This window comes from Temnothorax curvispinosus, unplaced genomic scaffold (assembly GCF_003070985.1).
Source record: "Temnothorax curvispinosus isolate PA1 unplaced genomic scaffold, ASM307098v1 QBEX01004414.1, whole genome shotgun sequence".
NCBI classification, from domain to species: domain Eukaryota; kingdom Metazoa; phylum Arthropoda; class Insecta; order Hymenoptera; family Formicidae; genus Temnothorax; species Temnothorax curvispinosus.
Genome location: NW_020214194.1, coordinates 19,719 through 35,254, shown reverse-complemented (window position 1 = coordinate 35,254; position 15,536 = coordinate 19,719). Strand labels below are relative to the sequence as shown.

Here is a 15,536-nt window from a genome sequence, read left to right as displayed (position 1 = left end):
TAAATGCGCTTTCGTTTTTAATCGCACATAACCTTAATTAATTTTTTAATTGCAACGTGCGAAGCTGTCACTTTGAAGCCGTGCTTCGCGATAGAAGACAAAACCGTTTCCTCGATTGTGATCACAGTTACGACGCGTCAATATCCTAGGTACGATGCGCATGCTTAGTGTTACATACGCCCAAAATTGGTGTAACCTCATGCGGAAGACATTTTATGACGCCGAGCGTATGCGCATCATGCGCATGCTATATATAGATAGTTGCCGACATTAAGCGTCCGTGTACGAAGCTCTCATCTCGCGTTTGCTCGCGTGAAATTTTTTCCTCGTTCGTACGGCGTTACATTTACTCTGGCGTCTTTCGAGGAAGAGGTAAGGGTACTGGAATTAAATTTGTTGTCTGTGTGGCGAAGGACCGTCGACGAACCGTGACGACGCGATAATCGCAGCCCGTAATCTCGTGCGATCGTGTGCTCTCCGCGAGAAACTACTTCGCACTTCGCACAGCAGGTCTCCGAGGAACGATCGAGAATGCAGGTTCTACGCTGTGATCCCGGATGCTGCGCGTCTAGGATGGATCGCCGAGTTGGACACGCGATCGATATGTATCGCTGACAATTGCCTACGATTCTTACAGCCTATTCGAATTGCCATATGGCGGTGAGCGAATATATTGATGCCGGGAATAGGCGCGTCCTTGAATGGCGGTGATGGTTTTATCTGTAAACTCTTCGGCCCGGAAATAATCGCAGTCGATAAATCCTTAAAACGTCGAGTGACAAAAGCAGCCGAGTGTCTGTATCGCCTACGCGATACAGATATATATGTGAAACAATGCGCTGTTAACAATAGAACCTACGTGATGTGACAGTGTAATTTTCTCTCTTACAAATAAACACACACGAATAAAAAGGTATAATGTATCTAACTCTGTATAGTTATAGTTTAGATTATATAAAGTCGTTATAATGCCGAAAATTATACTGTCATACTTTTTACACGTACAAAAACCCATGGACCATTTCCCAAACAAAAAGAGATAAACCATCACAAGTGTCAAATTAAATGGTTCAAACTTTGAACTTTATTGTGGGCATAGTGATCATAAAAGTGTTAAAAAGTGGAGAAGTACGCACAATTTTTCTGCTGTGATTCGATATTTTAATGTAACAAGAATTGTGGCGCTGTTTGGAAACAAATACAATGTATGATGTAGCAGAATTGTTTCGCGAATTATAATATGAGTTTTATCAGCTTGAAATTTTGCGGATTACTTCTGCCTTATCGTTTCTGGCCTTGCGGTAAGGCCGACTTCCGATTCCTGTACTGATTAGAAATAATAATTACATGACAGCGGGTTACATGTGCAATATCCCCTGTATATATAGAGGGGTAAAAACCACAGTGGTTTTTACCTCTCCATATACTAATTAACTAATATACTTATAATTATACATCTTTTGGCTAAGTAATATAAGAAACTAAAATAATAACATAGGTACCCATATAGCACAGATTGTTGCAGAAAGCTTCCAGAAAGGTTTTAAATGATTTGGAACCTTTCTGGAAGCTTTCTGCAACAATCTGTGCTGTATGGGATACTCAAGAAATTATACAATTTAAATTAAAGAGATACCTTCTCTTGTAACGAAAGTGATTTAAATTCTAATTAATTTAATCGTTTATTACTTTGTGTCCAGTAATACCTACAATATTTTATTAGCACGGATAAAATTATTTCTGTTGTTTGTACGTAAAAAGAAATTAGATTAGAAAGAGTATAATAAGTTGTATGGTAAAAAATTTAACTATAAACAATTCGTCGTTTAAATTAATCAGAGTTTAGCCAAAATTATTCTAGGAGAATAATGATATGTCTTAAATTGCAGATGGGTGAGCCGTTGGGTTTGAGCAACAGCGAAGTTCGTAAGCTTTGCAAAACACCAGATCCCTCAACAAATGGGTTTATAATGCAGCAGACGATGTACCGTATAAAGGACCCAAGAAAATCCTTGCCCTTTTATACCGAAGTCCTCGGAATGACCTTGCTGCAAAAGCTCGATTTTCCAGAAATGCAATTCTCCCTGTATTTCCTTGGATACGAGGACCAGAAGGAAATCCCACTCGATCGTAGAGAAAGTATTGAATGGACATTCCGTAAAAAAGCGACCATAGAGTTAACGCAGTAAGTTTTAAAATATATGAATAGTTTTTTTGAGACACCCTGCGAGAAAATACGTGAGAGTTCATGTATTTTTACACAGAAAATAAACGCATATTTTAGCAATTGGGGAACAGAAACAGATCCCGATGTAAAATATTACAATGGAAATGCAGATCCCAAAGGATTTGGTAAGAAATTTGTCAAATGCATTAATTATTCTTAAAATTATTATCTAAATTGTAAATAATACTAATTGTAAGATATAAATAGAGACGAAACATTTTTTATAATTCTACAAGTAATTATTTATCTTCTCTTTCCTGAAATACAGGTCACATTGGAATAGCAGTACCTGACGTCGACAAAGCCTGCCAAAGGTTCGAGATGTACGGTGTGGAATTCGTGAAGAAACCAAATGACGGCAAAATGAAGGGCATAGCTTTTATTAAAGACCCCGATGGTTACTGGATCGAAATCCTGCATGGTGCTAACATTGCCAATTACATGTTAGGTGCTTAATATATATCTTGCGCTGGAGCAATAAGTCCTTAAATTCAGTGTAATTCAATGTATTGGATGTAATGTTCTACTATGTAACAAACAATCAGAGATTATCAAACTTGGTATATATATATATATATTATATGAACTTAGATTATATAGATGTGAGAAACCAGAACCACTATATAAGTTAAACGCGAGTGAAAATGATACGTATTTATGCGCACTATATATCTTCTAGCACACGATTGTACATTTTTTTTATATTATTACATTACGTTATATGTGTAGAGTATCAAGAGTATGTAATGTTTACAGAATTCTCGACTAATAAAATCAAAATATTTATTTTCCGTTTCCAAACAGTCGATATTTTTTTTACTGCACGACATATATCTTTATAATAAGTTATTTGATTAGGACATTTATTTTCCGTTTCCAAACAGTCGCTATTTTTTTACTGCACGACATATGTCTTTATAATAAATTATTTGATTAGGATATTTATCTAATCTGTTGTCTGTTGATATTCATCCAAAGAGACAGAAGTTTTTGCATCATAAAAAGGAGCAAGAGTATTTCTTTTGAAAATTGAATTTTTAATTTAAGTTACACGCGCGTTGCAAAGTCATGTATATTTCATACGTTCTTACGTGTGTATATATATTCAGATACATGTATGTGTGTACATGTGTATGAACGTACCTATATACGTGACACATCACAGGCGCAGGCGGGTGCAGGTGTGCGGTCGTGTGGGTGCCCAACAGGAAATACAGGAATGCCTTCTACAACGAAGCTCTCGCGGAACACAAAATAGAGAGGCAGCGAGTCACTGTATGTGATTTCGTTTCCTAACGTTTTCGTTTACTTTCCGCGATACTCCCAGACGTTTCTCGCGCACGGCGATATTGCGAGCCCCCGCCTCTCCCATATTTTCTCAATGTGCATTTCTGATTTGGAGGTTACGCTGTCAGCCGCAATCTGAAGCGATCTGTATCCCCCGATAGGTACGTTTCCTTACATAAAATTCTTGTGTATTAAATTCCATAAACGTCTTCGCGTGTTGCGATTAGTTTATCAAGCCTGTATGTTATACTCGTCTGGATTTAAGGACTATATTCCCTCGTGTCTCTTCGCCACAGGATGATTTGTCACACTCTGATCTTTTCAGGTATGGTAGAGGATAGAAAGTATGAGATCCCAAGCCGTATCGAGTGCGACGGTTATCGAGGTACGTTGAAATACGTCGGACCCGTTGGGAACACCAAGGGAGAGTGGTTGGGCGTAGACTGGGACGATTCGACTCGTGGCAAACACAATGGCACGTACGAAGGCGTAGAATATTTTCAAGCCAGGTAAAAACACGTGAGACAGTTGTTTTGCAATAAGCATGGCAGCAGTGATCTGTAACTCTGCGTATAACTTTCAACAGACATTCCACATCAGGCTCTTTTATACGACCGGGCAAAGCTAAGTTTGGGATATCTTGCCCGCAAGCCATCAAAATGCGCTATGGGCTAATCGACGATGAATTAGCGGGCGTAGACAGGGACGAGGTGTCGAGCTTAAGGAAAGAAATCAATGCACCGTTTTTGGAATTTGTCGGCTTCTCCAAAGTGAATAAGAAACAGAGCAAGTTTGACGAGCTAAAGATAGTGTGGCTGAGGGAGCAATGTGTATCCAATGCGGGAGAGCCATGGGAATTGAAAGAACTGTGTCCTAATTTGGAGGAATTGGATTTATCTAGAAATTTAATAAATTCGTGGAAAATTGTAGCAGACATCTGTTCCCAGCTTCGTTTTCTGATGCGTCTTAACGTCAGGTGAGAACAAAACTTCTTCATTTTGACAGTATTTTTTAAACTTTCTTAGAATATTAGACAATATTAAACAACGTTAGAAATATACTTATCGATAATACACATGAGCTGCAACTATAGGAGAATTTGTCTTTTTTGTTTACACAGTGAGAACCATTTGCCTATAGAAGATGTGGCAGCGTTAAAAGATTCGTTTCCAACTGTTAAGCATTTAACTATAGCTAGAATGAATTACAACTGGTCTGATATTCGGCAATGTATATCCATGTTTCCGTCGATCGAAGAACTTTCAGTCTCTTTTAATATTGTCACAACCATAGAAGACATAACGGCAAATACTAATTTAATGAGAATAATTACATTAATACTCGAAGGAAATCTAATATCAAGTTGGGATGAGATACTTAAACTAGGTTCCCTTCCGTGGTAAGTTGCATTACGAAATATCCAATCTTCCTCTTTTTTTCTCTTTATTACCTATTTCCTTTATTTGGTAAAAAGAAACATAAAATTTATATTTCATATAATACTTAAAAAAATCTCTTTTTACAGCTTAGAATATCTTAATTTGAATTTAAATAAAATAGATAGAATTAGATTTCCATCTTCAACATCAACAGATAAGACTGCTTTGTTTCCAATGCTACGTCATCTACATATTTCGGAAAACCACATATCAGAGGTAATAAGTTAGGTTTTTTCGTAGATAGTATTGATGCAGTTAAAATTTTATATCAAAATTTTTAACTAAACCATTTGACATAAAATTTTAGTGGCAATCGATTAGCGAATTGGATAAACTATCAAATCTAGAAGACTTGAAATTCAGAGAAAATCCCATTTTGAAGAACGAAACTGTAGAGACTGCTCGACAATTGATAATCGCAAAGATAGCGAAATTAAAGATCTTAAATGGTACAGAGATACCTCATAATGAAAGGAGAGGCGCAGAGCATGATTACTTGAAGTTGTTTTTACCAGTGTGGCTAGAAACCGAAAGTAATTCAGAAAAGCGAACGTCATTTATAAATGAACATCCGCGATATCCTATTTTAGTCAGTAGTATGTATGAACTTTAAATTTCTTACAGTAAAGAATACTTTAAATGCAAAATAAAACATAGTTTCTTGAAAAATAAAAGAAAATATTTTACACTTTCAGAATATGGAATTGCGGATATTCCTTCGGCTAAACCGAAAGTAGAAATGGTTTCCAATGTGATAACGGTGGAATTTGTATGTCCGGACGATCCATGTCAGTCTAGAGGGATTAAAAGGAAGTTACTTAAAGATATGGAAGTTCAAAAAATGATTGGGCTTGTTCAAAGGCTTTTTAAGACCGGTGGAAAGATTCCGGCTCTTTCGTTTATTCAACGGAATGTAAGTTTAATGTTAGACTATATAAAAAAATATATACGAGATGATTCAGAAAAACTTTTTACAATCAATTTAATCAGGAATATGTAGTTTAACGACAAAAGGTTCTTCTGAATCACCCCGTATATACTTATTAATCGATGTATAAATGCTATTATTTTAACATTTCAGCTATCGAACGATGAAATCTCGTTGGACAAACCGCTACAAGAACTTAGTTACTATTCAATACAGGACGGTGATCAAGTTCTTGTGAGGTGGTGATATCAAATAAATTATATCTACAGATATGACTGTATTTTCTACGCTGTTAAAGTCCGCTCTATGATACTTTGTTATTAAAATTTTTTTAATTGCATCGCATGTTCTTAATGAACCTTGCTGAGATTGTGAGAACCGTGCTAACCTAATAACGTAAGCTTAAGTCAATGAGATAAATACTTGCCACTACTGGAAAAAAGTATATCTTATATTTTACATTCCTTATACAATACAAATGCGATCAAAAGTACAAATTATGAAGGCCTTTGTACAAGCAGCATATGAAATATATTTTCTGTAAATGGCACAGATTGCTCTGCCTAAGTAAAACGGACTGCTCGGCCTAGTGCCAATGTCGCGCTATCAATTTTGCTGAGCTTTTTGTTCGATCTTGGCAGCCTCTTCTTTCTCAAGTTGTTCTCTCGTCAATAATGACAATCCAAGCTGGTCCTCGCGCGTAAATGGCTGTGCCATTTGTCGTAACCATCTTTTACTGATCTGAAAAATTGTAAATAAATATTATTATTGGACAAATCGCAGAATCGTAATCACTAATCGCACCTGCTACAAAAAGAAAAATTAACGTTACCTGTATAGCTTCTTCGGTTGACAAGTTGCATAAGTTATCAGTCAAATGTTCCTGTATCCATTTTGGTAGTTTGCTTCGTTTATCTATTCTTGAAAATCTCTGCGGTAGCGTAGACATGAAAAAAAAGTTTGTTAGTACAAAATTCAGAAATATTATTGTGAGGAACATACGACAGATTGTTCTCCAAAGAGATTTACCTTATCTGCAAACACCATGATACCATAATCCGTTTTCCCTCTGATCGCACGTCCTACGCACTGTGCGGCATGTCTCATGGCGTCGAAAGTTAAGAAATCATTCTCTCGGATCTGAAAAGACATAAGCACATATATCTTGTTCGAGTATACAGAAGTGTTCAATGACGGTTTTAATGTTACACTGGACTTACCTGAAACTGATCTCTGAGATACTCTAAACGCGCCTTCAAGATACGTGACTGTGTATACACGTAAGGTATGCCGAACATCAGCACGGCTCTGCCCAAATGATGATCAAAGTCGACACCTTCGGACACCTTTCCGCGAGCTACCGAGAGTAGAACGGCTCCTCTACCGTTCTCGCAAGCTTTTATGTAATTGATCAGAGCTAGACTGGTTTCCGCCGAATCCTGCGTTTCGATGAATAATAATTTATGTCTCTGAAGTTGATCCACGACTCCTTGATCGTACCTGTGACATTAAAAATGCATATTTATAAATTATTATAAAATTTCAATGCAATATATTTCATGAAATATGTATGTACGTACCAAGCGGCCACTACGGACTCCATATATAAATATGATGTAAAAAAGCAGACTAAGCCGTCAGGCACTGTCGCAGAGAATTCGACCAACAATTGACCGTAGTTTCTTATAACAGCAACGTCCTCTCGTGTCTCGTATTTCGACGAAATGGTAACTTGATCGTTACCTTTGGCAACGATCTGATATTGGAAAGGCATAAATAGATGAAGTATTGATAAAACACATCTAGACTATTTATCTTTTCTTTTTTAACTTACCATAGGTAAAAGACACGGCCTAGCCAATGTCATTGTAAACGATGACATTATGACTGGATGAAAGTTTAAAATTTTGGGATACATATCCAACGGGGATAATGTTCCAGAAGTGATTATCACGGTTTGAAATCTATCGAATATGGGCTTGATAGCGATAGAAGAATCTAGACAGCTAAAATGTAAAATCGGATTCAATACTGTCGGGGTTTTGTCATCGAATGGTTCCACTATAATCGTGAAGCCATGCGTGTATGTGGAGACCAATGTCGCAAGGTGTGTCACAAGGATTATCGGAGAAAAATCCGTTAAATCTGTTATCTCCATAGTGCGTAAGAGGGACGCTAATCTTTGCGCACAAAATCGCAATGGTTTCCGCTCGATAGCAACCTTCGCTTGGATATCTCTTAAAAACGCCGCAGGTGACTCTTGCACGACGTGTTGAACGCGTAAGCGAGTTTTCAAGTATTCGACGAATCGTTTCAGGAAGCTGACGAAATGCTCGGCGTTTCTTATGTTACCCGGTACAACTTCTGCAAAGAGAAATTTTAATGAAGGAAAATTGTTCAGTCGTCGTATACGTGAAAAATTTTTTTTAAGGCAACTTTTTTAACCTTCAAGTATTTCATTCGGTAAAATAGGGTTGGCTAAGATGACGTCAGTTTCTCTCTGGAATTGAGCATCCTTCAGTCCCTCAACCAATCTGTCGTACTCTTCCCTCAATTTATTTACATCGACTTCTCTCATCCTAAATCAAAATACAATTGATAAGAATCTTTTTACAAGAAATTCTAATACATCATATATGTATAAGGAGATCATATATAAGATGCTTTAAGATAGGACTTTTTTCCAGAAAGCTAACGTTTGACTCAGGTAGTGTCGTTGAAGCTAACGTTTGACACTTGTAGTGTCGTTGAAGAACATATGACATAAAATTTTGACATACTTACTCAGCCACAGTTTTTTCTAAAAGTTGTATGTTAGTCGAACTTCTCTCCATTGTCTTCCTATTTATCTTAACGCTCATGGAATCGATGCAGACATTATCTAAAATTTACAAACTTTCATTTTCTTGCACTGCAAGTTATTTCAGCGCCGAACATAACGTTAATTCTCATACCAATGTTATGAGCTTCATCAAAGATAACTACTGAGCTCTTGCTTAACTCCTTGGATACAGTCTCGGCGATCTTTGGATCCAATAAATAATGATAACTGTACACTACAATCTGTGCATGTAAGATCTGGAAGTGTTAAACATTGATTGTCAACTTTATCTGCTTATTATTTAAATTATTCATAAGCTCGAGTAAAAGGATTTACAAAGTTTCTTACTGTAAATCTCGCGAGGAAGTACGGGCACCAGCTTCTATCTTTCCCGTATTCTTTCAAATCGTCGATGGAATAAATACCGGGAGGGATAATTTGTTCCTTGCCCTCCATATCGAACCCTTCATAAAAATTACAAATTGGAGTAGATTCGTCGTAATTATGTCTCTCTCGTACGTATGACGCGGTGAGAGAGTGACAACGGCCATCCACAATTTTACCTTCTCGCTCTCGACTGACCTACATACAAAAATGCAATTAACTACAATTGCAGCAAATTTGTTTTACGAGTATACAAACGGTGTAGTTTAAATTACCTCGGGATGAATGCACATATTTTTACGCGAACTAAGAACTAGACCGACAATTTTTGGCTTGCTTTCCGTTTCTTTCTCATAATAGTCTATAAGCTTCTTCAGCTCCTCTATAACTTTTTCTATCTCCGGCACTGTCCGGGAACAATAAATCAATTTTGTTACATCCAACGGATGCTCCAGCATGTATGCCACAATAAGTGACAACAAAGTTATCGTTTTGCCAGTGCCTGAAGGCATCTCCAGCAGACAGTGTCCCTGAAGCACATAATTTAGCTATTTAGTTTCTCAATATTCAAGACAACGATGTCAATGAAATGCAAGAGGAAATAGACGATACCTTGGCATCCAGGCCTCGCTTGAGCTCGAGCATGTACGCATACTGCTCAGGATAAATATAATCATACGGGAAATACACAATCAATCCGTCAACGCTTATCCTGTGGCAGAAAAATAAATTCATAAATAAATACCCAAGCAAAAGCAAAACATCTTACTTGACAGAATGCTCGTACTTACTTCATATTGTCGTTTGCGCTGTCACATGCGCATGTATAACATTTACATATATTTATAGATCGTGTAACACTTCAATGTCCAATATTTATTAAGAAATATATTTAGTAAAAGGCTCTAATGTGCCTCAAACTAGGTTACGTATGTCCATCGCGCTGTTTTTGAGCCGGCAATTGAAATAAACGCAAGAGGAGAAGAATACGCCTTCACACAAACAGCTTATCGGAAAGCTTATCGGAAAAAACGTTATATGTCCCTTTAATTTTCATATATTCTTTCGTGTGAACACGCGACACATCGAACATTACCGCGTAATTATAGAATAATGAAATGCGAGGAAAGCTGTTTTCTCTCTTCATTCATCCTATTCATCCCATTCATCTCGCTTCCCCTATCAATGCACTTGGCTATTTCATTTGTCGTAAAACAGTCACATCTAACCTCTCGATTGGCTGCAAAGTAAGAATTTCTGAAAACTCAAGATTTGTCTTTTACAACCGAATTTTTACGCTTCTCTCTTCTCTCTCAATATAATTTTTAATTTTATTTCTATCTTTGTTATTCCTATTCCTCCTATTATTATAATAATTCTAATATTTATTTTTTTCTCTGTGGGCGCGTTCAGCAGACCAAGCCGCTGAGTAGCAGTAGCAGTCGAACGTGATTGGCTCTTACTTTTAGAACCAACCAATCAACGCAGAGTGTTGATAAGACGAACTCAACAGTTGTGTCTGCTGAACACGGCCATTTTCTGTTGGGCCGGTTCTTGCCGGAGTCGGATGTGATGTATATACCCTTCAATCATCTTCTTCCTCCGTGGTTGCGTCACTGCGCATGTCTGGAATCTTCGGGCGCCGCTCTGCCGGTCTGCGCGCTCCGCATTTCCTTCTCCGACAATTTCGATGTTTGATACACGTGCTCTCGGTTAATGTCGAAAGTAATTTTGCAGGGAGGAGCACAGCGGATCGTTTGCACGTAGCTCGTTATGGGTAAACCAGGTAATGTGGATGCATGCAGGTTGCAGATAGCGTTTCGACTTTTTATTTCATCGCGATCATCGCCACCGTCCGCGGTGTCGGTCTTTTCCTAACGACGAGGCTAACCTCGACGGGGAGAAGGACGCGTTTTGAAATTCTAGTGCGTGGCTGGAATCCGATATTGCGGCTTGATCCTGCGCCACTTCGATTCATAGTTGATTTCGGCAGCGTTCGCGACGACCGTAGACATATGTTTATGTCAAGTGACAAACACTTGTCTCATTGGCCGCGTGGCACTAACTCGCTAACCCTAACGACCCGACAATTGTAAATGTAAAATAAAATAAAATATACATTAAAATACACTCATCGAAATACATATAAATAAAATTTTATCCTGTGAAATCTGAAGCGAATAACTTACATTTCTTTCTTATCAGAAATAATTTATTATATATATTTGTATATTACTAACACTAATAATATATTATTATATAATAAATAAGTACGTTATTTATAAGAAATATATTTATAAGAAATTATTAATATTATTAATAATCTCTTATATATAGCACATAAAAATAGGTGTGTTAAAAATTACAAGTACATTAGCTATATTCTTTTCTCACTAATGTTCTTTTCACATTACAGCATTTTCACCAGGTGGAGGTAGAGGAGGAGGAGGAGGTGGCCGTGGTTTCGGAGGCGGTCGCGGCGGTGTCCGTGGAGGTAGACCAAGTTTCGGTGAAAGTCGGGGAGGCGGCAGAGGTGGAGGAAGAGGCAGTGGTTTTTCTCCACGTGGGGGAGGCCGAGGCCGAGGAGGTGGAAGGGGTGGTGGGAGGGGCGGAGGAGGAGGAGGCGGCGGTGGTTTTAAAGGTGGAAAGAACGTGATAATAGAACCGCATCGCCACGAAGGAGTATTCATAGCTAGAGGGAGGGAAGATTCGTTAGTGACCTTGAGCTTGGTACCTGGGGTAGCGGTATATGGAGAGAAAAGAATCAGCGTTGAGGTAAACACCACTTGGACGTTACAATACAGAAATAACGTTTTTCTTTTTATTTTTTTTACATCTGTTTGAATTAAAATGATGCACGCATTGTGCAGTCTGACAAAGCTGGCGAGCAATCGGCAGCAGGCGAGAAGATCGAGTACAGAGTGTGGAATCCATTCCGGTCTAAATTAGCCGCCGCCATCCTCGGAGGCGTCGATAAAATTTTCATGGCCCCTGGAAGCAAGGTGTTATACCTGGGCGCAGCATCGGGTACCACTGTGTCTCATGTCGCTGATATAGTTGGCCCAGTAAGTACTTATTGGAAATCTATTTGGGAATGTAATTTATATGCATACATTAGAGCCAAGTTAGCTTGCAACTGCGAATTTGGTGTCGAAGTGATGCTAGAAAAATATTACATGCACGTTTTTCTCGAGTGAGTAAGATTTGACTTTACTCTTAAAAGAACGTGCATACAGAGTCTATGCTGATATAAGAACGTATCTAAATGATATAGAATTGACAATAAATATCCTAATATTTTCATGTATACAGCAAGGAACTGTCTTTGCCGTGGAATTCTCCCATCGAACGGGGAGAGATTTGATTGATGTTGCTAAGAGAAGAAGCAACATCATACCTATAGTCGAGGACGCGAGACACCCTCACAAGTACAGAATGCTTGTAGGAATGGTAGACACTATATTCTCGGACGTCGCACAGCCAGATCAGGCTAGAATTGTCTCGTTAAACGCGCAGAACTTCCTCAAGAGCGGCGGACACTTTGTCATTTCTATTAAGGTAACATCTTTGCAATTACACAATTGCAAAGTGTATATTTAAGCTTGGATATTATAAAGCACAATCTAATAATCGAATAATGATTTTAAAGCAGTAAATTTAATTACTCTTGACTTTAAGGACAATGGCAAATAAAAAACTTAAGCAGTAAAACGTTAGCAGTAAGAAAATCAACAATTTGGATTTGCAAACGCTCATGTTATGCCTTAAATTCTTGATTGACTGATTTGCTTACTGCTTAAATTTTTGTTGTGTACCATGGCATTAAATTATATTCATATTTACCATTTGTTTCAGGCAAGTTGTATAGACTCAATCGCTAAGCCTGAAGCGGTGTTTGCGACAGAAGTGAAAAAATTACTTGAAGACAATTTGAAACCATTGGAACAAATCACGCTCGAACCGTATGAGAGAGATCACGCCGTTGTGGTCGGCGTCTATAGGCCACCACCGAAGGGTTTCTAAAATTATGTATATAGATACGTGTATAAGATACCTTATTGAAAATAATGAAATAATGAAGAACTATTGTAATGTTTGCCCTTTAGGCTTCCTGTTTATACTGTTTTTAACAAAATTGAGATAACGTTCAAAACTTCACCTTTCAAGATAAAAACATTGCGGAACATTTTATTGTATGTATGAGAACAATTTTATAAAGCGATAAAATATATAAATATAAATGCATATAACAAGTACTATAACACATATTGTACTTGGATTTCAGCCGCTTATGAAGTAAGAAATACATAATTCGAAACAAATTGATAGACTATTATTTGATTTATATTTTTATACAAATGGAATATAGGAATAAAAGAAATAGATAATAATGTTAATAATGTAATATTAATGCGATAATAAAGGAGATCAATAATAACACGTTTATATATTTGATCTTACGTAAAATTATTCTCGTACATATAAATGTACAATGTTCTCGTTTTATAATAAAAAATAAACTTTTAGATATTATTTAAAGTAAAAGCGATATAGACGCAGAATGGGCCACTTTCCACGCACGTATGATATAAAAGACATTACATTTTGTTAGCAGCATTAATTCAATCTCTGATGAGCGATGGGAGAATTCAACTGTGAACATGATTCCTTTCTATATACATATAAATGTTGAGATATTCATTATTTTCAATAAAGAATATCTACCGAATTATACACAGTGAATTAATTGAAAAATTGTCAAATTTAACTTATAGAACTTTGACTAGGGATAACGTCAATTCTCTTCCGAACTATTAGATCTTTGCTTATTTTATAAGAGAATTTCATTGCAATCTATTAAAATATAAAGCTAAAATCACTGAAACTTCGGTAAATATTATAAATCATAATTTCTTTATGACCTTAAAACTAGATGTTAATTATATTTCATACAATAACGATATGTATTACAATGAAATAGATAAGATAATATTATAATCATAATTTTGACATTTTCTTTTGACGTAACATAAGTATTCGCGCCACACAATTTAGTATCTGTTTTATTGCGCCATCTCCAAACTTTCGATTACTCTTAAGTTTTTGATCTAAATATATGTACATATGAATATACCGCAGCTGTTCACAAACCTTAGAACGAGAACGTGTGAACTTTTGAATCGACGTCACTTCTTCGTTGTGTACCCATTTTACTACGTGCTATTTTTCAAAAAACAGGTTTGAATTCAAAGAAGAATTCTAATCTTTCTGATATCTTCGATGTAGGAAATTGAGTTATCGCAAAGTTATAATTGTGATCGAACTGTTCAGAAAAAGATTGCTTAATTCTGCGGAACAACGTGGTATGATGTAAAATACACAGTAATTTTGTGACACAAAAATTCAAAAAATAATTGGTGACAAGAGTAATTTTTATTGTAAATTTAATAAAACTTTATAATCAAATGATAAATAATGATATAATATAAATCGAATTCGACTATAAATCTAGGACAATTTATATTAATTATTAATTTTTTGTATACATAAAAATATGCTTTGCGAGCTATCTATTCGATATGTGCACGGATTCTTCTGCGGAATCGTAATAAATTTCGGGTTCCAAATGATCTGTTTAAATTGATTTTCTACGACCTAAAATAATATAATGCAAAATTTAAAATAATGTTTTATTTTTAGACTGAGTGAGCGTAGTAGGTAAAAGGTCTTATTTGGTTCTTACCTTTTATATAATATATAAAGTACCGGTGAAATCACGCGATCGTATTTTTTCTTAGCACTAGTTTTTTTTATGGATGATTACTCTTTTCTTGAGATGACAATTTTTGGCAACGGACTTGTTTTCCTTCTTGGGTTAATGTTTAATGAATCCAAAGCGAAATCTTCGCGCTAATATGCGTTTATTTAGCGAAGGCTCTTCACAGTTATCAGTCACAATTATCAGCGGCGTAGCAGTGCGGTCACATGCGTAGAGTGCCAGTCTCGTAATCGCAAGAACGCGAGTTCGAGTCCACCTGATCTGCAGGAATTTTATATTTTTATATTAAACTAAAAGAAGGCATAAATATAAATAAGGGACTACGAGTTGCGAGATGACATTACTTAGCGTTAGTAGTCCCTTATTTATATTTATTCCTTCTTTTGCAGCGTTCTCCAGTGGCTTGGATTTACTACGTTCGGGTCCCGCTAAATCAACTAAATAAAATTTTTGCCACTGTTGCTGATATGTATTTTTGCTTGAGAAAAGTCCACGTATCTCACAAATTTGGCGACGCAAGATAGAAACATAGATGACAGGATAACAAAAAGCTAACTTTAAAAGGAAAGCAACAAAAGCGGCCTTCCACCGTTGTCCTCGTTGTTCCATCAGCAGAAACCCATGGATGGAGGCATGATATATCTTCTTTATCAGGCTGACGCAGGGAATCT

At 36.7% G+C, this 15,536-nt stretch overlaps 3 protein-coding genes across 5 annotated transcripts; 2 read left to right on the top strand and 1 right to left on the bottom strand.

Annotated features, from left to right (window-relative positions):
- Nucleotides 1–50: 50 nt before the first annotated feature.
- LOC112453498 (lactoylglutathione lyase-like) lies at nucleotides 51–6,221 on the top strand. 3 transcript variants are annotated; one of them, XM_025014287.1, is made up of 11 exons: nucleotides 420–660; nucleotides 1,890–2,185; nucleotides 2,285–2,352; nucleotides 2,496–2,675; nucleotides 3,840–4,023; nucleotides 4,101–4,490; nucleotides 4,635–4,913; nucleotides 5,040–5,169; nucleotides 5,261–5,549; nucleotides 5,649–5,866; nucleotides 6,035–6,221. In XM_025014287.1, the coding sequence occupies exons 1-11, from the start codon at nucleotides 655–657 to the stop codon at nucleotides 6,125–6,127; spliced, it is 2,133 nt and encodes a 710-aa protein (XP_024870055.1). In that variant the 5' UTR covers nucleotides 420–654; the 3' UTR covers nucleotides 6,128–6,221. The 3 variants fall into 3 exon arrangements, with proteins under 3 accessions (XP_024870054.1, XP_024870053.1, XP_024870055.1); XM_025014286.1 differs by lacking the exons at nucleotides 420–660; nucleotides 3,840–4,023; nucleotides 4,101–4,490; ... (3 more) ...; nucleotides 5,649–5,866; nucleotides 6,035–6,221 and adding an exon at nucleotides 51–149 and having other exon boundaries at nucleotides 2,496–3,028; XM_025014285.1 differs by lacking the exons at nucleotides 420–660; nucleotides 3,840–4,023; nucleotides 4,101–4,490; ... (3 more) ...; nucleotides 5,649–5,866; nucleotides 6,035–6,221 and adding an exon at nucleotides 264–372 and having other exon boundaries at nucleotides 2,496–3,028.
- Nucleotides 6,222–6,264: 43 nt separating this feature from the next.
- LOC112453496 (general transcription and DNA repair factor IIH helicase subunit XPD-like) lies at nucleotides 6,265–10,264 on the bottom strand. Its single transcript, XM_025014282.1, has 13 exons — nucleotides 9,878–10,264; nucleotides 9,699–9,798; nucleotides 9,362–9,616; nucleotides 9,051–9,284; nucleotides 8,836–8,959; nucleotides 8,666–8,762; nucleotides 8,327–8,460; nucleotides 7,716–8,245; nucleotides 7,462–7,637; nucleotides 7,102–7,381; nucleotides 6,911–7,021; nucleotides 6,714–6,812; nucleotides 6,265–6,622 (listed from the first exon to the last, which is right to left on the bottom strand). Exons 1-13 carry the CDS (start codon nucleotides 9,880–9,882, stop codon nucleotides 6,488–6,490), a joined length of 2,280 nt encoding a protein of 759 aa, XP_024870050.1. The 5' UTR covers nucleotides 9,883–10,264; the 3' UTR covers nucleotides 6,265–6,487.
- A 455-nt stretch (nucleotides 10,265–10,719) lies between these two features.
- Nucleotides 10,720–13,168, top strand: LOC112453499 (rRNA 2'-O-methyltransferase fibrillarin-like). Its single transcript, XM_025014288.1, has 5 exons — nucleotides 10,720–10,872; nucleotides 11,503–11,861; nucleotides 11,957–12,151; nucleotides 12,399–12,644; nucleotides 12,942–13,168. The coding sequence occupies exons 1-5, from the start codon at nucleotides 10,860–10,862 to the stop codon at nucleotides 13,107–13,109; spliced, it is 981 nt and encodes a 326-aa protein (XP_024870056.1). The 5' UTR covers nucleotides 10,720–10,859; the 3' UTR covers nucleotides 13,110–13,168.
- Nucleotides 13,169–15,536: the final 2,368 nt, after the last annotated feature.

Excerpts from the sequence above, each read along its gene's own strand:
- LOC112453498 (XM_025014287.1), top strand. Across the intron at positions 4,024-4,100 it reads GTAGAATATTTTCAAGCCAG|ACATTCCACATCAGGCTCTT; the intron begins GTAAAAACACGT and ends AACTTTCAACAG. Across the intron at positions 4,914-5,039 it reads AAACTAGGTTCCCTTCCGTG|CTTAGAATATCTTAATTTGA; the intron begins GTAAGTTGCATT and ends CTCTTTTTACAG.
- LOC112453496 (XM_025014282.1), bottom strand. Across the intron at positions 9,285-9,361 it reads ATATGTGCATTCATCCCGAG|GTCAGTCGAGAGCGAGAAGG; the intron begins GTAATTTAAACT and ends TTTTGTATGTAG. Across the intron at positions 7,022-7,101 it reads ATCTCAGAGATCAGTTTCAG|ATCCGAGAGAATGATTTCTT; the intron begins GTAAGTCCAGTG and ends ATGTCTTTTCAG.
- LOC112453499 (XM_025014288.1), top strand. Across the intron at positions 11,862-11,956 it reads AGAAAAGAATCAGCGTTGAG|TCTGACAAAGCTGGCGAGCA; the intron begins GTAAACACCACT and ends CGCATTGTGCAG. Across the intron at positions 12,152-12,398 it reads TCGCTGATATAGTTGGCCCA|CAAGGAACTGTCTTTGCCGT; the intron begins GTAAGTACTTAT and ends TCATGTATACAG.